The 24,026-nt window shown below is 44.5% G+C and overlaps 3 protein-coding genes across 3 annotated transcripts; 1 reads left to right on the plus strand and 2 right to left on the minus strand.

The window, feature by feature from the left end:
* Positions 1-684: 684 nt before the first annotated feature.
* Positions 685-3,487, plus strand: LOC149331542 (uncharacterized). Its single transcript, XM_089557361.1, has 2 exons — positions 685-689; positions 1,718-3,487. Exons 1-2 carry the CDS (start codon positions 685-687, stop codon positions 3,057-3,059), a joined length of 1,347 nt encoding a protein of 448 aa, XP_089413487.1. The 3' UTR covers positions 3,060-3,487.
* On the minus strand, positions 1,701-9,474 carry LOC149331543 (uncharacterized). Its single transcript, XM_089556714.1, has 5 exons — positions 9,308-9,474; positions 8,129-8,276; positions 7,221-7,858; positions 6,003-6,078; positions 1,701-5,821 (listed from the first exon to the last, which is right to left on the minus strand). The coding sequence occupies exons 1-5, from the start codon at positions 9,448-9,450 to the stop codon at positions 5,231-5,233; spliced, it is 1,596 nt and encodes a 531-aa protein (XP_089412840.1). The 5' UTR covers positions 9,451-9,474; the 3' UTR covers positions 1,701-5,230.
* A 3,040-nt stretch (positions 9,475-12,514) lies between these two features.
* On the minus strand, positions 12,515-23,357 carry LOC149331544 (peptidoglycan-recognition protein SB1-like). Its single transcript, XM_089555514.1, has 4 exons — positions 23,033-23,357; positions 17,273-17,461; positions 15,612-15,817; positions 12,515-13,023 (listed from the first exon to the last, which is right to left on the minus strand). The coding sequence occupies exons 1-4, from the start codon at positions 23,106-23,108 to the stop codon at positions 12,880-12,882; spliced, it is 615 nt and encodes a 204-aa protein (XP_089411640.1). The 5' UTR covers positions 23,109-23,357; the 3' UTR covers positions 12,515-12,879.
* Positions 23,358-24,026: the final 669 nt, after the last annotated feature.

A 24,026-nucleotide genomic window follows, 5' to 3' on the forward strand; every position in this document is an offset into this window, starting at 1 on the left:
GATTTCAAATCAGTTCATAAAACTGTATTATCTTGCATTTGATACATTTAATACTGGAAGTAATTTTATTTACATTGTTTCATTTGTTTTGGATTGATTTTTGCATCATGATTTTTGTCTTATTCCTGCCTTTTCTTTTCACTACTGTTATCCTAATTATTGCCAGCTCATAAACCTTACTTGATATTTAGAGTTCCTTGTAATTGCAACTTAACATATTTAGATTTGCCTTAAAATGCTTTAAGCATTTTAAGTGCATCCCCGCCTCAATACAGTACCTACCTTCAAAGGATTTTAGGGAGTGTCTGAATGATAAAATCAGTGAAAATGAAAAAGAGCATTGATTGAAGCCTATGTCTGCTCTAGGAAAATAAATTGTTATCAGATTAACAACACAGCATGACACCGGATTTAATAGATATCTGTAGGATACAAGCATGATGAAATGAAGGTTGTATCACGTTAGCACTATATGCAGCCTGTTTATTACCTTAGCTTATATATGGACTATGGGGCACTGATTATCTGGTACTGCCTGGTTTTTTTTCTTAGCATTGCATGGTGTGTAAATGCTTCTGTTTCACCTATGACAATGGAAATGCCATCATCAAAATATGTAGTCTTAGAAAGTGTATGGACTGTAGGAAGTTGAGCATGCAGTGTTCGGTTTGAAATTGCCCTGGCATGTGGTATGACCAGACTTTTCCACATTTTTGACAGCTGTGCACGATTCTGCCATGTCAACTGGACTACGCAGTCACAACAGTCAAGGCTGGACCAACGAAACGCGGTCACTGAACCCTTTATTCGGAAAGGAGCACATTGTCAGGTATGCAAACTGTATACAGTATGCTGTCATTGTTCTCTAAAACAGATGAGCGTGTATTCGAAACGTGAGGGAACATGCACATGGTGAAATGTTTGAGAAAGTTTTGTTTTTTTTTCTCAAACCAGTAGTGTGCTGGTACAAATTCTTTAATTATGAAGTGTTTGCAAGGTTTTTACAATACTCAGTGTTATTTACTCGTTATGGTAATGGTTTCAGTTCTACTGTGCACATTGCTTTTTTACTGATTATTCAAAATGCATCCTATGGTTATTCTTTCGTTTGAAATGTAGTAATGCTTAGAAGTGCTTATTTTGTTGATCTGTGTGCTGCATTTATATTTTGGTTTGGTGTAATCTCAAGCCAGTGTAAAATCTCGGAAGTGGGAAAGGGGATGGTGCTTATTAAGCAATTTAAGTGCCTTTTTGCTCATTTTGGGGGAACTAGTGCTTGTCTATGCAAAGTCACTATTATATTATCTAAAATACACTGACCGCAACATGTCAAGATGGCTCGTGAAAATTCCAAATGCCTGTTTTATAAAGCAGCACCAAGATTTCTTTGTGTCTGACTTTAACCAACAGAGTCCTCCTAAATTGCCTTTTTCGGATGTACAGACCAGATTTAAGCTCATGTGAAGGCGGAATTTATTTTCAGAGCTTCTACAGTGCTAAAAAACTTAATATGCAAAGTAATCGGGGTTCTCCCCAGAAAATTTTGAGAGGTGGAAATTTGTGGGCCAGGGGGAGGGGACAGAGACTGTGTAAATGGCCTCATTGCATTTTTTAGGACGCTTCATCGCACAGTCTGTGGCTGGAATGTGTAGATATACATGCCTGAAAAAAAATTCTTGGAAATGATATTAATGGTGAAGTTTATTTTCTTGTGCAGGTACATTGAGAGCAAAGGGGCTCAAAAACACAGAGAGAGTGGCCTCCGGCTTTTCACGTCAGGCCATTTACAGAAGTTGACATTTTCAACTGAAGACACGGCAGAGACCGTGGTGAAGGCACAAGTTCTGGCATCTATGGCAACACGAACAGCATATAATGTTGGTGTCAAGTTGCTTAAGTGTGACGGAGAAGTGATAAGCGGCAATTGTTCATGCATTGCTGGGAAAGGCGGAGTATGCAAACATGTGTGCTGTGTTTTGTATGGGTTGATGCACATTGCACAGCATGATCTAAATAATGTACCAGATGCCGTGGCATGCACTGAAGGCGAGCGTCAGTGGTACAACCCACGAGACCCTAAGAAAGTCACTGAGAAATTCCAGCACATTGTTTTTTCTAAGGACACCACTGAAAGACTCAGTGACGCACCAAAGCATCACAAAAAAAGAGCAGTGTACTCATCACTGCGAAGTGAGAACATGGATTTGACCACACTGCATCTTATAAACCTGCATGGCAAGTTGAGAGCCAGCAAACTGGATTGCTTTGCAGATGTCTTGGAAGCCAATGACTTCATGCCAGCAAAGCGAAAAAAAGCTGAAGATTCAGACCCTGAAGATGTGCCTGGACTACCTGCAAGGTGGCTGGAGCGAGCTAAACAAGGGGACGCTTTGTTGCCTTACACAGAGGAAGAAATTGCAGCCTTAGAGGCAGCCACACGACTTCAGAGTGGTTGCCTTCTTTGGCATAGGTACAGGGAGGGCATCATTACAGCATCACTGGCACATAGAGTGTACACTTGGGTCAAAACATGCCAAACAAAAATGGGACCACATGATGCCCGATGTCTCACTGCTGCAGTAATGGGAGGGAAGAAAGTTAGGGCAACATTTGCAATGAAGCGGGGACTGCTGTGCGAGCCCGAAGCACGACAAGCCTTTCAGGACCAAAATGACGGGCATTTGGAGCTGGAGGTCAGTGAGACTGGCCTCTTCCTCTCTAAGGAGCATAGCTTCCTAGGAGCAAGCCCAGATGGCCTTGTTAAGTGCAAATGCTGTGCACTGCGGCTACTGGAAATCAAAGTTCCTGTCAAGGTTGAAGACTTTGCCAAAATGCAGTTGCGTGATGGACAGCTAAAGAAAAGCAGCAGGTATTATACGCAGGTGCAAGTCCAGATGGGTGTGACTGGTCTGGATTCCTGTGTACTCTTCGTGTACAGCAAAGAAAAGTGTGTGCAGATTCTCGTGCCCTTTGACAGTGGTTTCTTTGCAGAGGTAGTGAAACGTTGCAAATTTTTTGTTACTATGTATTTGCTGCCCCACATTTCCAGCAACTGCTGAAGTACTGTGTACTGAAGTTTGGTGAAAAAATGAATACTGCTGTTTTTTTTTTTCGAACTGTCTTGTGTACTTGCCTGTGATCAGCACAAATGTTAATCAGCAGCATTATGGATCCGGGAAGACAGGGTTAGCTGTTAAAAAGCTACCTTGTTATTAAAGTAGCCTAACTGACACCTGCAGCTGTGCTTGTAAAGTATCTATCTTTGTATTGTGGGAACTCACAAACAGCATTTGTATGTAGGATAGGTGTATTAATACATTGCACAGAAACATCTTGGGCATGCGTATTGTACTACTCGCCATAATCTAATCATTTAATCATGAGGACAATGAATCATGCACATTGAAGCAATCAGGAACAATAAATTTCACTGCTGGATTCTTTAACATGGTATTAAGCTTGTGTTTAGTGCACAATTTAGCATTTTCTGGCTGGCAGCATAAAATGAACAATAATTAGTGACATTGTTGAGACACTGTTGAGTACAATTTTCAAATCATGGCAGTCATGATCTGTGCAAGTATTCAAAAAAAAAATTTCAAGTTCACTGGTGACTTGAAAGTCAATGGTATTTCAGGTGACACATGAGACGCCTGTTGTAAAAATGAATGCTTTCTTAAACATTGCTTTTATTAATTGTACATGAACCTCTCTTAGACAAACTCAATAGCTCATAACGAAGCACAAAACATTCTTTGGATTTCGGATGCTTTTTAACCACGTGACCATGCACGGACATGAAGGTGGCTGTCTAGTGACTTATGTGCTTGAAAGCTGAGCTTAGTCTACATATACTTCCAAGTAAAAGAATGATGCCCACTGTACTACAGCATTGTCAGCATGCTGATGACAAATAGCTACCTTTTTCCACAGTTTTATGAGTGCATTGGATTGCAGAACATGTTCAAACAGACTGACTGCGATAGCAACGGTTAAGCATGTCTGTTGTGCATACATCAGTAATTGTCTTTTTTATGCGCTGGTACTACCAAAGTTGAGTCTATTGGAAGGAATGGGAAATGGAGACAATGTGCTAGGAAAGCTTGTCATCCTCTGTACGCAATGGGTGACAACCTTGAACATGCCCGAATCTTTGGGGAATGCTAGCACCTTAAAAGATGGGAACCCCTTGAAACACTGGACTGAACTTACTGTCTGTTCTGTATTCAACATGTATAAATGATTGTCACCAACGTCCTTCGAGTAACCAAAAGATCAGGCTGGCTTCCAGAGAGCCTACTGTGCAATGGACCATTCTCACAACATCAATGAGTTGATAAATAAGAGCATATAATGTAACCAACTTCTGTGCACAGCCTTCATAAATTATAAAACTTGTGACTTGGTCAAAGTCTCAGAAATTGTGCAGACATTCTGCAACAACTGCGTAGAGGAGGCATCTAATAAGGTAGTGAGAAATCTCAGTTGCACAGCCATGATATTCCTTCATGGAGGAAGTGAAAAAATTACAATCAGGGAGAGTGTCAGAAATGACGACATGATTTCTCCAATAGTGTAGTGTTGATCATGCGTTTACAAGCAACAAGAAATAAGTGCAGTTAGTCGGGGACCATAAGTCAGTTATTGACATCATGGTTGAAATCTAGAAATGGGCATGGGCAAGACACGTAATGCAAAGGAAACATAACGGATGGTCCCTTAAAACAGCAGATGAGATTCTGAGAGGGGGGAAAGCGTAGCAGGGAGTGCTGTTTTGTTGACGGATGAGAATAGAAGTTTGGGACATGAGGTGCATGCAGCTCATTACATTAATACAGAAGTCTGCCCTGCAGTGAGCACAGGCTGATAATGGCTATGTCAATCAACGAAAAACATGGATCATGATGATGACATGTACAAGCATACTGGCACAGCCTTCCATTGAAAACGTGAAGAGCCTGTTGTGGTTGCTGAGTGGTTAGGGCACTCGACTATTGACCCGAGAGACCGGGCTCAAACCTGGCTGCTGCAGCAGCATTTTGATTGAGGTGAATCACAAGGCACTTATATACAGTATATACAGTGAAGTGTCAGTGCACATTTAAGAACCCCAGGTGGTCAAAATTATTCTGCAGCCCTTAACTACAGTGTCTCTCATAGCCTGAGCTGCTATGGGACATTAATCTCCATAAATCAAATCAAACAGCAAACACTGAGAATTCGCATCTGCTCACAGCAATGGTTCACCAGCGAAGTTAGTCAAGAGTGCACAAATGTGCCACACTTTGTTCAGTTGTCCAGACATGCTGTTTGGGAACACTTGGGAGAGTATTTTGTATGTCTTGATCCTCCTGATCACCCTTTCCACGTGTATCCTCACACTAGCAATCCGTCGTGTCTCATTTTCATCTTCTTCCGAGAGCTGAGGCCGTCCTTCCAGGAATGGTGGTATGTTGAGGTGCAGGGACCGCTGCTTGCACTCTTCTTCTATCGTGAATCCTCTGTCAGCCATCAAACTTCGCCCTGGTGCAAACTTCTCTAGCACCCCGGAAGAATTTGTAAGTGCTTTGTCAGACACTCTCCCGGGAGCCAGATCTGACACAAATGTTACAAATCCATTGGGGCTGCAAACAACTAATCCCTTTGCGGTGTTATGTTTTTTATATGTGGAGTACGTTTCATTTTGGACTCGGAATGACGATGGCGTTTCGATGAAAATTTCTGTGCAGTCGAGTATGCCGTCAACAGTATTGTAGCCTTTGTCGCTGAATGGTTTTGGCCTGTACTTGTCGCATAGCTCTGGTGGCATCCAGGTTGGGACCTAGAATGAGGTATGAAAGAAGCTATATTTGTAATCTATACATACATATATAGTACCCGTTTTACTGCAATACTGCAAGGCCCCCTGTGGATGTTGTGATTCATCAAGACCATTGAAGAGACAGAAGAGAAAAGGCACAATAAGGAACATCATAAGGAAAAAAGAAGTGATGCTGACATACCTGGCAAAGCCTATTGTCCAAAAAATCCAACCATGTTGCCCAGATCCTTGAGACCGTGGTTTTCGACACGCCAAACCTGTTAATAAAACATCATTTATCAAAATGTGCACTTCAGTAATTTGCAGCTGCTAGACAACAAAATAAGTGAGAAGAGGAAGCTACTGTTTCAGCTAGTTGAAAGATTTCATAACACCGGTGCTTAAACAACTGTAGTAGCAGAGGCAGGCAATATAACAAAGGATGTGTAGGAATGTAGCGTGTACCCTTAGCTTAGCTCCTGAATTCGATGCGGCAATCAATGGAAGTAATCGCTAACGAAAGTAGCACTTGTTAATGGTCATTTCTTTAATTTATTGCTGGCACGCATACGAGTATGATGTGGCCCCCCTGTCAACGTGACTATCCACTGATATGTACAAATATTTCCTGGAATATTAATGTGTGTATAAAAGGAGCATCATGGTCCCTTGAAGTCATCGGGCATCTCATGGACTGCTAGAATCTACAGGGACAAAATGTTTTCCTAAAAGATCGACATCGTATTGTGGAGATCTAACACATTACCCATGGTGCTCACTGGCCGGGTAGCCCCTGCGTTATTAAAATTCAGGTTGCATGATGTTAAACAACACGGATGATTAACTTTTAGCTTAAAATTGTAATTTGGAATACACTGTACAACACTACGCTCTAAGGCATTCAGCTGGTAGTTTTACAGAGCATAAGCAACTATGGCCATCATGCACTGAACAGCTGTTCATCACAATGTGTTTTAAGAATGTAAGGTGGTTAACTCTTTGGACATTGTTACTCAAGAATCAAAATGTCTTTATAACGAGGTAGTACTGTATGAGGAGTAACTGCATATACTGAAGCTGTCCTTCTGATAAAACATGTTAAGCTGCACATTTTGGTTACATTTTTCAGAGCATCCTACACACATACTGTGTATGTGAATGTAAGCAAGAGTGACAATCATATTGGGTACTGCATTGTCAATCAAGATGCACCAAAGTAACGGCATAAATCAAAAAGGCTGGTCAGATTTGCCTGTTTACTCTGCACAGTGAATTCATACAAAATGTTTTCGCAGCAAATTTCCTCATAAACAGATGGGGAAAATTTCTTAGTCACACTTATTAACCAAACAAAACCTAAGTATAAATGGCTCTAAGTGCCAAATAAAAATGTTTCAAGCTTTAAATATTGACAGCCTACCTGTATGCAAGATCAAGGCCATCAAGACCAAGCCGCAGCCGCATCAGGACAAGCACAAGCTGGGTATTCAAAGGCAGGGTGAACTTTCTGTCCTCACTGCTGGTTTCTTTCATCTGCCAGAACTGAAGACGTTTCGCATCTGGCTCTAAAAATGACCAAAAAGCCTCCAAACGCTCACTGGACGTGAAGCCTGTGTAATAGCGAAGCTTTTTCTCATCTTTCACAAGCCCTTCATACGTGTTTTCCATATTCTGAGCAGCTTCAGTCTTGCAAGTTTTTACTTTTTTCTGCATGGATGACAGCTCGAGTCTCAAGCACCTGTTCTTCTGCTGAAGACGGTCATACAACTTTTTTGTTTCGGCGTGATCAAGCCGACTTCGTTCCAGCTGGCGCTTTAGCTCTGCCACTTGTGCATTTGCTGTTTCAGCTTGCTCCAAAAGATCTGTCACAATGTGCTTTTGTTCGGAAACTTTCTTGACTAGCTCATCATAACTTAATTTTTGGCTGCTGTACGAGTGGTCCAGGACTATGTCCGCTTCAGGCTCTGAACTGTCGCTGTCATAGCTGCTGCTGGCAACGGCGGAGACTTCCTGTCCGCGTTGTTCGGTAGGCACAGTTGAGGTGCTGGGAACTTCAGGCTGGAAGGTGAAAATAAAGCATAAGAAACCAATGTGTTTTAGTAACCTAAGAAATCTTGTAATGTTTGCAATGCGGCTGTAGGTGATGCTTTGCACACGCATTTTTTTGTTGCTTCCCATGAGTTCAAATTTACTGAATATCCCCTCTTGTTTTTATGCGACAGTACAATTAATCTAGCCATCTCTTTGTGTCAAACTATCCCAAAAATAGAAATGAAGTATACGTAAGCATGACATGCTGTTTTTCTTTCCTCATTGTGCTTATTTTACCTGAGTTCTTGTCAGCAGTCGCCTCTTCTTCACCTTTTGCTGTCTCAGAGGGAAAATTGTGGGAACACGGATCATATACGTCTTTTTTCCCCCTTCGAAATGGGCACTGCATACTCTGTGTCCCGTGGTCGGCACAAACTTTGAGAACCTGGGTAGAGAGAGTTTCAGCATTACAACTATGATACTGCAAAGCATGGCCAGGGCTACTGCACTGTACTTTATGCATTTTGGTATGCTCAAGCTGCATGCCTTCCCTGCGCTACTACAGTCACACTTTCTCTAGATTAAAAGTACATATTGTTCAAGAACATCAGGATGGTGCCAATATGGTGCATTTAATTTTCTTTTTTTTACAAAACTACAAATGCATATAATCTACAACTGTTGCAGACACTTAGCTCAATAGTTGCAATGAAATCGGTCGCGTGCTTATGCCAGCTTACAACATCGCGGAAGTAAAGGCGAAGTTTAGAGATACCGCTAGACCTTGGGATAATTCGTAAAAGTTCACCTGAACTTGGGCCATGATGTCCCTGCTAAGCTGTTGCCAAGGGTCCCGTGAAGCGAGCATATTACGTCGCTAGCAAATGTAACGCCTGGCTGCGCCATGCGATAAAAAAAATCAAGGAGTACTGCCTTCACCCGCTGCGCCGTTCGCGTTTCTTGTACCGCGCTTGTACCACGGCGCATGGCAAGAACAGACGACTCTGGAGTCGTTCACGATAAAGTCATGGACGACGGTACCCCTTTTTTTACCGTACATCTAGAAGCACCATGAAAAGAAAGGCGAACGGCGAAGCGCGTCGACACAGCGCAGTTCGCACTTATTTGTGTCGCCGCTGTAAACTCGTCAGTCAGCTTACCTTCTCCTTATGCATGCTTGTTTCCTACCAGTGGTGTAAATGAAACAACGGAACCCCCGTTCAGATCTAAAATATCTCTACCTGTAATAAAAGCACGCAATGATAATGAAGCAGAGAAACGCGGGACCTAGAGCAAGAAACATCGGCGTGCAGCGTGCTAACGATGGTTGATCCATTCCGGAATAGGCATACGAAGGCACAGGTGCCCAAACATTATACTGTTTGAAATTTTCAACTACTCGTGTTTCATTCCAATACAAGAAGGTGCACAATTTACTTGGAAAAAAGCTTTATACGTCGTAAAAAGCTGTCTTACCTGCCAGTCTGTCCGGCCCTGTTTATCCGCTGAAGCCACGTCTGTCGGAGTTCTTGGTCCTTAGGAAAGACATAAAACCCGAGGCCTTTGTTCCTTGCACTGTTGTTGTAGCACCCAGGAACGCAACAGGTGAATCCTCCCATTGCAGGATAGCTCCACACGGAATTTTTAATCGTCCGGACGCGCGACGCATACGCAAACCGTGCGGCTGGAGCGACCGGATGACTACATCTACCAGCATGCACCGCGGCAGCGGTGGCGCCGTGAAACTAGCCGGTGGGATCGGTCTATTGTACTTCGGCTAGTAATCATGCAACCAATTAAAGGGATCGTATAGTAATTCTCCAACTATGTGGGACTGAGTTTAGTTCATTGCTTAATTAACCAATTAGCATAATTAAGCTTTCTAGTCAGACCAGATAAATAAATAAAACCGAGAAGAAATTTGGTCGACATCGGGAATCCAACCCCGGTTTTCGGAGTGCGAGACGCGCATGCTAACCACTTCGCCATGCCAGCTTTTTTTTTTATTACCTGGCTTTGGCTCATGACATTGCACAACAAAAATACACATAACGCTATATACATACGACACTGTCGTGGTCAGCCAGCACGAGACTGGCGTCGTCAGATTAAAATTCCCGCAACATACACAACGGCTCTAGTCTTGAGAGCCACTCGGGAGGCTCCGCAGCTGCTTTTTGGATGCAGGTTTTGCATTGCTCGCGTGTGAACGTTCAGAAGCTACACAGGATTTTTGCAGTTTTCATATGGGCGTCCGAATGGGAACGTTGTAGCAGAACGAACCTGTTCCGGCGGGTAAAAGACGGGGGGCTAGGGCTTCGCCATGCCAGCTCGATGGCTTATAATGAACAAAGGCGCGTCAGGTGAATACGTTGTCTTCGTTCACTCCCATCTTCATCCCTTCCCGTTACGGCGAGGTTTAGGTGTCCACCCAGATATGCGAGACAGATACATTTCCTTTCCTCAGACCATGTACCGACGAGCAAGGCGTAGCACCGAACGGGCGACGGCGTTCTGTGGACTACCTGGTAGCGTTGCAAGACGCTGTCGCGTTCCACTCTTTAGAGGCGAAGCTTAACGTCTTAACAACGCATCACTGACACAAACAGCAACACCGCGCTTAATGTTTTCGCCTCATCGCACTTTAGGTCAACAAAGTGCCCCCCTCCCCCTTCTGAATTTTATTGTTATGGTAGAAGCTTACTATATAAATTGCGTTCGTAAACAATGTCCACTTGAACAATGTGGTTGTCCATAATTTCTTGGTCTGTTGCGAAGTTTATAAAGTTTTTTATAACGTGGTGTAGATTCCTTGCATTCCCAAACATTTTTTTTCAGGCTTTTACTTCCTCAGAACGTTAAAGAATAATTGGAATGAGTACTGTGAGAACAAAAAAGAAATGTTTTTAAAATCAAAAGTTTCAAGGTTTTGTAGTATACTGGGTGTTTCAGATTTTGAAAAAAATAAACGAAAATGTTTTGAACTCACTAAATGTAAAAGCAGATTGTCTTTTACTCAGCTAAGATACATGTCATAGTCATCTGAGAATTTTCTCCGCAATTTTTTTTAACCATGCTGCTATTATTTGCGAAGTTAGGATGAAATGTTTTTCGTCAAAAACAGGCTTGGTGAATGTCTGCCACCGCCACACCGTACACCTTCAGTTTTTTTTTAGAGAAACCGAAGATGGTCGAGCAAAAAGCGCAGGTCGTTTGGCGTAGGATGACCCATTACTGGACATCCTACGCCAAACGACCTATAGGTGTCAACTTTCCTTGGCAATGAAGGGAAGACTACATGTGCAGAACTCCCGCAACCATGGCATTCCGCCAAAAGGTCTGGCCGCAACATTGCTCCCACCGCGTAAACTGCCCCGGACTAGAGACTTAGACGAAACGTTTTTCACCACCACCATCGCCGCAGTAACTTGGCTTCATCGCTGGTGCAGTTGGCGCCACCTGTGGAAGTTTGCTGTAACTGTACACTAGCCCAGCAAATTTGTTGTAATCAAGAAAACTTTTTTTCCTTCTTGTCAACGTTCATAGCTGGCAGTTGTTATGAATATCCCTAAAATAAGGAAAATCAACAATATAGTAAATATTCCTAGTGATAAAAGCTGTATGATGGAATAACCTCCTTCAGGCTTTGCCATGCGAACGTCATACAATCTTTATAGTATTGTACGTTTGTATAACAAACGTCTAATTATGTATAATTTTGTAAGGAAGTAGGACGTTTGCTGGACATTTGTGTGTTAATTGTACGAGATTTGTATGACAAAGCTCTATGAGTGTATGGCATCTGACATCTTTTTCACAAGGAATGTTTTAAGAGAAATCTAATCTCTGGAAGCGAGGATTATATTCCGCTGGACAAAGAGAGCTTGCAGAGGGCGTACTATTCCTCCGTAGCTTAGAAAAACTTTTCGCGGAGTGTAGCAAAGCTCAACAATCAAGCGAATGAGCTTCTGATTACCTTATAACGGTATTGGACAGAAAAAAAAAATGTTCGTATTTTTTTTTTGCTTTCATAGGAAGAGACAACAAAAGCTCAACGCCCTGCCTTCGGAGCGTGTTGTCACGGTGATAACAACCTGTATGTCTGCCAGTGCGATTACCCAAGAAGTACGCAAGTCCTCACCACAAGAGCGTTGTTTTATGCGTATCATATTGCAGTTCAGCCCTTGGGCGCGGCCGGGCAGCCACCAAACCACGCGACGTGACGTCACGACAGCCGGAGGAAAAACCGTAGGTAAAGATGATGGCGATTCTTGGTGACAATTGCAAACACAGTGAATAGGAAAAAAAAGAAAAGGAAAAAAAAAGGAAAAAAAAATAAAAAAAAGAACGGCTGAGCATGGCGGCGGTTGCCACCGCCCCGTTTCAAAGGGGGCGCTCCTATCCATCCATCCATCCATCCATACGTCACGGAGGAAAAGCTGCTGAGAAAATCGAATGCCGCCAAGCAATACCTCGCGCAAAAAGACCGCGCAATATGCAACGCATTCTTGGCTTAACCAAGCTAAGCCTGCGCATCTTTTTCTAACTAGTGCCGAAAGGCAATCAAATTGCCCAAGAAAGTTTGAGCTACGCTTATGAGAAATGTCATTTAGTCTTCCGCGTAATGTCACCACAGACATACTGAAAGTTGTAGTGTTCTGCACTGCACATTAACCGATGCAATCCCCACCAAAAAGTCACCTTTTATTATGCGACAGAACACTAACCACAAATAAGTCTTGTTCGGTTCTTCACTCCCTTTTTGCTAAAGCAAAAGGTTCATGGGGAGAAACGAGGACGTCCTATAAGAGGATGAGCAGTAAGGCCTTATTGTATCCTGTGCGAGGATGAGGAGGAAAGCTCAAGGAAGAAGAAAGAGGACGTCCGAATAACTGAAAAGTATAGTTCGTCGGGTGCAACGGACGCTAGTATGATGCAATACATTGAACTGCTGGCCTGTCAAACGCATTAATGTGAAAGCATATTCGCAGAGAAAGTTTGAAACATTTGAGATTGAGAAAAACTGAAGACGACACGCCGCATCACGTTCAGCGCCCCCTGCAAATGAACTTCGGTGCTTTCCCGCCGTAGCGAGGCCACTTCTTGATGATCGCGTATAGGGCGTTGCCGGGACACGACGTGCAATTGGCGTCCCGGTGACCGTGAAGCCTGTATCCCTTCTTGATGAGGCCCTGCAGAAACAGACAAGACAATGCAGCGAGATCTCTTCGCTATAATCTCCTGCAATAATTGTCTTTTAAGCAGAGAACCTTTTTGAGTTTGTCTTTTAAGTACAATCGTTTTTTGAGAGCATAATAAACAGTAGTGTGACCATCAGAGCACAGGAAGTTGGAAGATCTCAACACAAGCGGTTTCAGACCAGCCGAAGCAACTACAAGCCAAGAAGCACCAAAGTAATCAAACAGGTTCGGCTGTCTTCTTCGCACTGCTGGAGTGCTGTCCTCATTTTCAGCGCTTGCGTCTACACGAAAATAATTTTAAAAAATGGTGAACCTGCCACCAAAAATTTAGTTATTCTGACCTCAGAATCGCAATTTTGCTTTTAGTGTTTCTCATTTTGAATGCGCTGGCATGATGAGAAAGAATCGTTAAGCCCCAAGTCACGACGGAGTTCCAAGATGATGCGTAGCACTCAAGGCCCTCTAGAAACCGCCTCGCGAACGTTAATGTCTCTGCAGGCTTCGCTATTCATAACGCATTGTTTCGCGTCCAAGTTCCAGGTACAGAATTTGCGTCCACTGAGTCGTCCACACTACGTCGTTTTCATGTTGTTTTTTTAACATCTGCAAGGCTGCCGCAACAGAATATAGCTTCGCGTACACTGCCCTCGCTACGAACGTTGAGCTGTCAACAAGGTATATAGTTGTTGTCGTCTAATTATTTCTAACTGACCCTTCTGGACCGTTTAATGAGTTTGGAGTCCTCTTAAAATTCTACGTTAAATCCCAGCTCCGGCATCAGTTGAGCCGACAAGTTTCATTAAAACTTTGGGTTTTTAATCCTGCCTGCAGTTTAGAGACAAGTACAGTCAGACGAAGCTTACGACGAACTTTTCACACGACATGTAGCTTGCACACATGCGAAATTGAATATAAACGGTGCGCCAAAAATCTCCAATGTCAGAGGGTCTGCTTTTCAGCAGCATATTCTGGTGCTACAAACACCTGCGGAGATATTAATGATCGGTAAGGCGACAATGATGCTTCTCAGATTCTGAAGAGATTCGGAGGTTCAGGGTCACCATAAGTACCCCACTACACTGCTCAAAAGTCTGCCCTGTGCCCTGGAAACTTTTGCCGCGCCCTGTATATTTTTTGAGCTGGAATATACCTTAGACATAGTTCGCGAATTATAATAGTTCGACTTAGTTTGTAATGTGGTTAAAAATGTGGTAATGAAACGAACTACTTTTCTACGTGTTTAACCCACCACGGTGGTTTAGGGATTTGGGCACTCAGCTACTGATCCAGAGAGCTCGGATTCATTATGGCCGCGGCGGCCACTTTTCGATAGGGGCGAAACTCAAAAGATGCCCGTGTGCTGCCAGACGTCAGCGCAGTATAAATAATCCCAGATCGTCTAAACAAATCCGAACCTCTCCACTACGGCGTCCCTCCCATTCCATGTCAGAATTCGGGGAATCAAACCACGCAATCAGCAATTTTCTACGCGCTCCCACTATTTTGCTTCAGAACACTTTTGGGCCCAAGCATTCATGACAGAATACTTCAAAAAGTAGCATTAATAATTTGCATTACCTCGGAACACACACATATGGCTTTAAAAAAAGACTCTTAGGCACTATATATATAATCCTGGTTTGGAGCAGAACAGAGCAGAAATGCGAGAAGAAATCTTGATTTTCACATCAACTTGTACCACAGGGCATTGCACCACATTATCAAATCAAATCAAATCTTTTTTAAATCATCCAGATGTTAGGGGCGCAGGAAAAAAGCTCTCACTGGACCTTGATTGAGCGCCTGCCCCCCCCCCCCCCCCCCCCCCCCCCCCCCCGTACAAGGTTTCAAGAATTGTTTACATACCTCTCCATATTAACTCTTGTTTATGCAATTATTGCTTGGCTCGCTGCTTTTATTTTGCCATCGTTGTCTACGCAACACATTTTGCGCAATGTATTTTGGCTTGCTTTCGTTTATGGGGATTAGCATCCTAAAGAGACTCAGGCTACCAGGTATATGCCGTAGTGAAAGGCTACGCATAATTTCGACCGCCTGGGGTTCTTTACCGTGCACTAACATTGCACACTGCATGGGCCTCGAGGAACGTATTTAATTTTGGGTGTAATGAAAGAACTCACTACTTCTGTGAAGCCGCCGCAGTGGCTCAGTGGTTATGGTGCTCGGCTGCTGACCCAAAAGACGCGAGTTCTAACCCGACCGCGGCGGTAGAATTTCGATGGAGGCGATATTCTAGAGGCCCCTGTACTGTACGATGCCAGTTCACGGTAAAGAACCCCACCCAGGTGATCGAAATTTCCAGAGCCCTTCACTACGGCGTCCCTCATAGACTGAGTGGCTTTAATTGGGACGTTAAACCCCATAAAACGAAAGTACTCCCCGTGAAAAAAAATATATATATCTCTTTTGAACAGTCAAAATGTTTGCGAGTTAGGGCGAGGAGTTACTGTTCTCAATCTCGTTTCAGACAGTATTCTATGTGTATAAGAAAAGGTAGGGAGGTGAATTTAGGTTGTGTATGTAAGCGGGGATTATCGTTGGGCTTCAAGTGAGCTTACCTTTTTCACGCCACAGGCGATCAAATTCTTGGCGGCTTGCAGCATTTTAGCGCTGGGCTTCTTTTTCGAGAAGTCGCCGATGAATGAGATGGCAATTGCGTTTTTATTGTATCCTACCGTATGCGCCCCTTCAACGCCGAACCCACGACCTTCGTAGACACGACCATCTCCGCCGATCAAGAAGCTGTAGCCAATGTCGGGCCACCCTGCGAAAGCGGTTGGTATTGAGAGGGTTTTAGACACCGCTCGCCATTCGGTATGAGAGTATGCTAACGGGTTACGGACAGCAACGTCTTCTTCGCCGCCGTCGCATCTCATAACAATCGACAGTGTTCATGATCTTTTCGCGGTGTAAGGTTGTTGCACCTCCAGAGTCATCGCCCTAAACAGACCGTATCTTCCCTAATACCTGTCGCTAGCGCGCTACTGTAAACTATTTTTAGTTTGGAGTGCAATTCCGGGAGACGCATTCTATTGAAAGCGTGCAGAAAGCCAACAAGTTGCGCAACTTTCTGCCGCATACATCTCCGCGTTAGGTTTTAACTATTGGCATTCGTAACGTAATCATAACAACAAAATTTGTTTGTTAAGATTTGTTTTCTTTTTCAAAGTAATAACAAACTTCTGAACATTTCTGCTTGATTTAAATTATTTTGTAGAGCTTAGAAGTCATCAGATCGTAGCACGTTTACTGGCTTCCAACCTGTATTTTTCCCCATGCATGTTTAAAACCCTATCTTGGTTTCAGGATCTCCTGCTAAATGCCAAGAGTACCGATTCTATTTTTTTTATTTCAAGCCATAAGAAAAGGGCGCTGCTTTGATTCTGATATGCCTGAGAGCAAAATGATACTTAGTATGTCGTGTGTAGCGAAGCTCCCGTGCTTCGCAATTAGGGCTTCACCCTGTTGGCGGCTGTTTACAGTGGAATATCATTGATAAGAACTTCTCTTTTATTCGAACTTACGCATGCGTCTCGTAAGAAACTAAAATAAAATCGAGCGTTTATAATGAAAGGGTGCCCCGCAATATGAGCGCCACTTTGAACAAGTTCTGTGTCCTCTTCGAGTGTGAATTAACGGGAGCCCATTTAAGTACTTTAAACTTATCCTTTTCAGGCGCCATTTTTTGTTTTGGCTGAAATCAATTATTTTTTCACCTAAGTAGTATATTCAGGCCTCAAGAAAGGAAAATTGATAGTTTTCGAACGTGAAAGACCAGCAGGTAAATTTTTACAACGATGTGGAGAATTCCGTACAAGGAGTTAGATTTGTTAGAAATAATAACATCGAAATGTTCTAAGGATCGTGGAATCGCTTTGTGTTTCGAATATTCACATTACGCTCGAAACTGAGCAAGAACCATCGATGTTTTCACTAGCGGCAAAATCTGTCTGCACAAAAACGGCAGAGAAAGTGCTACCTAGCTCACTCTTATGTGAAATATTATTTACTGCATTCGCTACATGGTACAAAAAAGCAACTTATTTGCAAGAAGAAGGGTGCTCAATTTGACTGAAATAATGAAATCACTGTTAAGTGATCCAGTTTCTCAGAAAAACCTGTAAGTTTGTCGCTTACACAATTGTGTACAAAACGCCTGAAAGGGTTATACTATGCGCGGAATCTTCGTGTCCAGAAACTCAGGAAAGTTCGCACTTACTGTTGTTGTTCATGTGGTAGTTCTGGTGACCCCTCATCAAGCGGCTGCAGGTAGCCAGGTTGTGGCAACCGGGCCCCGTTGTGTGGTGAATGAAGACGCGCTGGGCCTGCTTGGGCCGCATGGGACTACGGGCCCGAGGTCGGCGGGCCCCCCACTTCTTTCGCGACACCACTCCGGGACATTGTGCGTCTGCGCATGCGCAATAGCCGGTACCGTGAAAGCGCGCCGGCTACAAATAAATGCGGGCAGGCCTACAGGTCTGCAAGATTGCAAAGATTGCAAGTTTTATCTGAGCTGTAGACCCAAATACTGCCCTAGTCTTATCTCTTTGCAAATCTTTACTACATACCTGTTGTAACTTATTACTTTGCAATCGCTCTAATTTGAATCGCTAAGATTTGCAATACCTTTCGTTCTTCTTTACCGTCTTTGTCGACATTTCATGATCTGTTTTGCTACAAATTGCCCATTGCTCAACTGCAATTGTTATAAATGTGACGCTGTTGCAGTTGTTTTGGAGGTTATCTGCCTCATTTAAGCACATTGCGCCTCTTGTTATCATAAAAGTGTTTTAAGAAAAATAATGAGTAAGGTAATTTAATTACTTTGAAATGTAATTTTCCCATGAATGTTTCTATGTACACCGCAGCTTATAACGATGGTGATGATGCCTATAACCACTCAGTTTATTTGTTTAGTGCCAGATCATAACAGCCCCTAGCAATTTGATCACAAAAGCTGCTTATGCGTTTAAAAAGTAGATCTGGAATAAATTTTCTGCCTCTCAGATTTAAAGGGGTAGACATCAAATTCCAAGGTTGTACAAAAGACTGCCATACGTTTCCTTTGTATGTGAGGACCATAAGAGCGAAGTATTAAATTTAAAGGATGTCTAGAACATATTTTAATTTCATTTTAAAGTTTATGAAAATGCTCACTCTTGAAGTCTGAGCCATCGCTAGTGCATCAATGTGACGTAGGAACAGAGAAGAAAACACAAGCATTTATTTCCTACGTCATTGCACAGTTTTCTGACGTACGGGACCAAGTTTTGCGGTTTCGCGGCCTAACAACCTTGGTTACGAGTGCTCACGAGTCTTTTTTTTTTTTTCTGCACGCTCGCGAGTGCGACGGTGCTTTATGCCCGGCGTTGCCGTAGGCGATGTCGTTGCCGAAAGATCCACTTTTGCACAGGCATATTGCCGATGCTCTAATGTAGGAAGCATTCTCTGGTATCATGGATGTTATGTATTTTCTTGTGCGAACGTGAAGTACGCCGAGCATGCCGGCCGGCCGGCCAGCCTGGATACCGTCTGCCGGCGTCATAAAAAGGAGCTAAAGTGTGTTCTTGACGTAAATAATAAACCCTGGGATAAGAAATGTGAAAAATGTGTCCTTTTTGAGGATCGCTGACCAATACTGAGCTGCTGGCAAAGGTAACGACTGTGATACGAGCAAACTTCTTGCCACAACCGCCTCGCAGCTGCCGCTGGCCCGACGTTGGGGTCCGGCTCGCCTGGCGCCCGCTCGCTTCGCTGCTGAATGCGTCGCGGAGATTTACCATATACTATTATTTTATTGTGAGATGATGCTGTTGACAGTAAAGCGATGTGTAGAGTAGGCCTTTTATTATAGCGCAGGCGACTTCCGAAGCGCCGGCCGCTGCGGCTTCGATGCGAAAGAGGCTATAGGCCTAGCGACGACCACGGCAACCAGGCAGCAGAAGAGCTCGTCGCCCGGAGCGCCCACGAGCGATGCCGTTGCCGAAAGCTCGAAACATAAGCAGACATGCTTTGTCGCTGCTCGAGCAGTATTTCTGATAACAAGACGATCTTGTTTTTTCTTATGAGATTTGTACACCATCCCAAGCAGCGCTCAGGCACTGCTGCACGGCGGCGAAGTGCGACACCGGTTGTGGGCGGAGCTTGGGTAGAGCGGCACAGCGATGCTCACCGCTCCGTGTCCCTGCTTGCAGTAGGGCGGCAGTTCGCAAGCGACGATCGGTGCGGCGCGTCGGGCAAGTGGCCATATGGCTTGATGAATATTGCTGCGCGTGCATTATTTGTCTAAATAATGATTGCACTTCGCGCTCTGAGCTCGCTACTTTTTTTTGGTCGGCTAATGTTTTCGCTCGGCCACCGATATGCCCAAGGCACGTCGGCCGACGGGTCTCGTTTTGGTCGGCGGCGTTGTCACACTAGGACGACGTTGTCACACTAGGACATCAGTACTAGGACGACGCTTGGTCGTTGAGGCGTCGTCGTCGTCGTCGGTGCAGTGTGACTGGCTAGTCGGGGAACGACCAGGTTGGCCGACGCGACCGTCGGCGTCGCTGTCGCGTCGACCTCGGGGTCCCGTCGGCCTAGTGTGAACGCGCCTGAACTGCGCGCTGGTCCCAGGCTGCCCTAGTCGTCGCTAGGCCTAGTTGGTCTCGCTTCGAAGCCGCAGTTGACGGCGCTTTGGAAGTCGACTGTGCTATAATAAAAGGCCTACTCTTCACATCGCTTTAGTGCGAACTCGTCCCACAATAGAAGATAAGTTCGATTTCCACGACGCCTTCATCAACAGAGCTAGCAGACGAGCAGCGCGCACGAAGCAGCAGCGTCGAGCTGTCGGGATGGGACAACGTCGGCGTGAGGTCGGCGCTGTTGTCGGGAGAGTGTGACACACGGGTCGGCCGACGGCTGCTATCTCGGCGACGCGACGGCGATGCGCTCGTCAGGCGACGACCGGCGCTCGTCGGCGTCTGCGCAGTGTGACAGACGCGCCGACGGCAAGAAAATCGCTGCCGCCGACCATCGCCAGACTGAAATTGGCCGATCGTCGGCCTAGTGTGAACGCGCCTTTACCATTTGACGTTGCCTACACGCTCGGCGTTCGCTGGCACAATCTGAGCTGCGTCGGGCCTGACGCCTGCCTCCTCTTCGGAATCGCTGGCCAGCGGATAAAAAATGAAGTGGTCGTCGGGGTTCGAACCGCGGCGTGTTCTTCCTCGTCTGCGTCATCCCGCGATTCCTCATAGTCGGTGTCTTCGCCGAAATAAAACTCTTCTTTCCGACTCGAAGCTGTTCGGAATTGCGACTTGCCCTCCGCCCGCTCTCCGTGTTTACGCGCACCACGTGCGTGTCAAGCAGACGACATGCCTACAACGACGTCACGGTTTTCTGGACCCACGTGACAACGCATTGTCTGGTTTTTCACGTCATGTAAAAGCCTGGCAAAACCTGGCAACTACGAACCGAAACCGAAACTGCTGGGTACAAATAATACGATTATTAATTATATAATGCGAGTTCATGCTTCTAAGATGGTGTTCCATGCTCACTGAATCGCTACGCATTATTTACAACCCATAGGTAAAACACAAAAATGTGGTGTCTCTACCCCTTTAAAAAATCCGGCTAACACTTCAAGAGGCAACAGACGCAGTTGTAAAAAACTCGTGGCTGTCTTCACCACATGGTAAAAGAAGAAAATGCTTTAGCGTTTAGGTTGCATGCTATGGTAGCTACATTGCATGACCAATGTTCTTGTGATTTTCCCGCCAAAACTCCGGTTGGAAGTGGATTCCGTTTCCCTTATATATCATGCATGAGTCATAACTAGAGACCGGATTTTAGGCAAATGCCTATTTTTTTCAACGCTTCGTAGGCGCACCATTTTTACATATGAGCACGAATTAGGTGTTAACAATATGTTTAATATTCTTTCTATAGTGCCTATAAATGCCTATTTTGGATGTCAGTGCCTATAAATGCCTATTTCCGACGCCGGTGCCTAAAAATGCCCTATTTTACAGAAAAGGGGCCTGAAATACGGTGTGGTTTTGCTTTCAGATTCTGTTTACTTTCGAATCCATTTCGGTTTTGAGTCGAACACACACGTGGCAACATTAGATGACCTCGTCAGTTGGCTGTGGTGAACACTGCACCTACGCCGGCTGCGTACACGATACCAACCACGTCAGCCGAAAATATCGAAGCAACTTTTTTCCTATTTTCTGCCATTTTATCGTGGCAGGTTGTTGATGACTTTGGCTGTTAAATTGGTAGTTCCTATCAAACCAAAAACCTCTCAGAGACGTCTAGCTAGACGTCTCTGAGAGGTTTTTGGTTTGCTGGGTTGACCAGATGGCACCACATTTCGGAAAGTATACGGAGTAATTCCCAGTTGGTTCTAACTGAAACCAACTGTACAATGTTCCATAAACCTGTTGAAACAGTTTAACTGATTAAAATTTCCACCTGGGTAACCTGCCTTATTTTCGTTCCATGTGCCCCAGCCGCATGCCATCTTCATCAAATGGCATTTGGTGGTAATCTTGTTGGTTCTTGGTGGGAACAGCCGAAATAACAAAACGCAGACACAGAAAGGAACACATAGAACGAAGACGAAGCCTTTCTGTGTCTGCGTTTTGTTATTTCGGCTGTTCCCACCAAGAAGTATGAACCAACTAGCTCAGTTTTCTACTCTTTTAATCTTGTTGGAGCAGGCCACACTACACTAGACAGCTGGCAGTCGTGCGTGCATATGAAAACGCATTCATGCACGCACGCATTCGTGCTTGTCTGCTACTGCTTCCATAGCTTTAACAGTGATTTCTAGATGGAGGATGTTGATTTTACCATGGATCCTCGTGGATATACGTAGGCCCGTGCAGAACTATGATTCTTTTCGGCATATTCCGCATCAAGCAGCACTGTGTGTAACATTTTCTAACATCTTCTATTTATGGTTTCCAGACCTTTCTAATGGCAAGCACCATTTGATAGTTGCGTGGCTCCAGACACGTGAAGCCACAAACTATAAAACACTGTTTACACAAATGACAACATATTTATTAATGTTGAAGCATCGGGTATGCCTGCAATAAATAAGTTCAATTCCTGTGTGAGCGAAGACTGAACCCATTTGTCAGATGCTTTGAATTGACAATGTTTCTATCAATTTCTAAATACATGGCCTCCTGTTAAGGTGTTCATTGCTTCTGCTTTTGTACACGACAAGCGAATTGTTTGTTCCGAGGTATACCAAAGTGTTTTAAAAGGGTTGGTAACCGTCCCTTTTGCTCTGCTGAAGCATGTGTATTGTATGTAAAGTAGCGCGACAGCCTTAAAAAAAACGGCTTCTAATATTCGCACCTTGCTTAAAGTCCCAAATCATTCCATCTGTGTTTGTTTTATTTTACGGCAGATATTGCGCGCTGAAGTTCGGAACTGTGTGTGCACTTTTGATAAAGTTTATAGTGCCTATTTTTCTCCGTTTGGTGCCTAAAATGCAATTTTAGCCGCCTATTTATGGCGCCTAAAACGTGCTTTTTAGTGCCTAAAAATCCGGCCTCTAGTCATAACCTTGCCTTTCATTAGGTTATCATATGGGAATATACTAACCCAACCCGCTAACCAGCCCACTAACACACCTTAATCTATTTTCGGGGGTGGGCCTACTTGCAAAATATCGAACGTCTTTTGGAATTTTGGGGGGTGGGCCACGTTCCAGAATTTGTAGTGGGCCAACTTCCAAATTTTAGGGGTCCATCTGCCATCTGCCATTGTAGGCAACGGTGAACAGGTTGGGATGGCGTTACAAAATCACGTGACTGAAAGTCTGTCGATCAATCAGGTGACGCATCAGAGCAGGTTGTGATGACGTCAAAAGGTCATGTGACATTTCGTAACCAATCGGGGAGCTTCGTTACGGAGAAACCGTTAAACTGCAAGACGAAACATGAATGTTATCGCATAAAAAGGACAAGCTCACCAGTTCCTTCAAGTAGAACTGAAAGCATGATGACGAGCACAGCCAGCACTGCGACCGTCCTCCGGCCCATGATCATCTTCAGCAGCGATCTTCGTCAGCACTCTGTTGCAAGTGACGTGTCCTTTTGGAATTGAAAACTTCGAAAGTTTACGCAGCTGGCGCTTCAAGAGCGTAGATTGTAGAACGCTGCCTCAAGCCTGGGTATATTAAACAGCAGTACTCTAGCAATAAGTGGGCTGCCGCTTCTTACTTGCTTCCGCTCATTCTGAGAGAATACACAGGCGCAGTTAGGTTCGGACGCCCTCACTAACCAGATGAATGTCTCTCGGCGACTGCTTCTAAAACTGTTTAAAGTAAATAGAATAAAGGCTGCGAAAGACGGCTCGAAAAGTCCAGCGCTACGGACAATGCCTGCGCATCGATCACCTTAGCAAGTTGCCGGGGGGGGGGGGGGGGGGGGGGCAGGTTTGAGTTCTCTACCCGTTCTGTCGCACTGCTTCCGGGAAAGGTATTGCGAGCGCTTTCGAGAGCGCGAAGGGGACCGCGTTGAAGGTCCACCTCCTCGACTAACCTAACTACTTGTTCCGTACGCCCACGAGCAGCTCTGACCACAATAAGCCTTTGTTTTCGCGGTAACCGCGTGGAACTCCCTCATTATTATCCTTCGGGTTTTTACCATTGAAGACAATTGCATTGTTCATCGGCGTTAGCAATGTCGTCCGATGGTCTCGTGACGCAGTGGATAATGGATGCGACTGTATGCACACCTGGAGCTTATTCGCAAAATGCGATGAAATTATGGCCACAAGGGCAGACCGAACCAAACATCTCAATAGCTTCGCACGTGCCTAGTTTATTATCCAGTGGCACCTGTAAAAACTATTGTAGTAGAGGAGACCGTCCCCTTAAACATGAGCAGTGCCTGCGCAAACGGAGAACAATAGAAGGAAAGCATAGGCGGCACATCGGTGCCACTCCACTCTCACTGTGGGGC

This window comes from Amblyomma mixtum, chromosome 8 (genome assembly GCF_055824585.1).
Source record: "Amblyomma mixtum isolate Tamu chromosome 8, ASM5582458v1, whole genome shotgun sequence".
Taxonomy (NCBI): Eukaryota; Metazoa; Arthropoda; class Arachnida; order Ixodida; family Ixodidae; genus Amblyomma; species Amblyomma mixtum.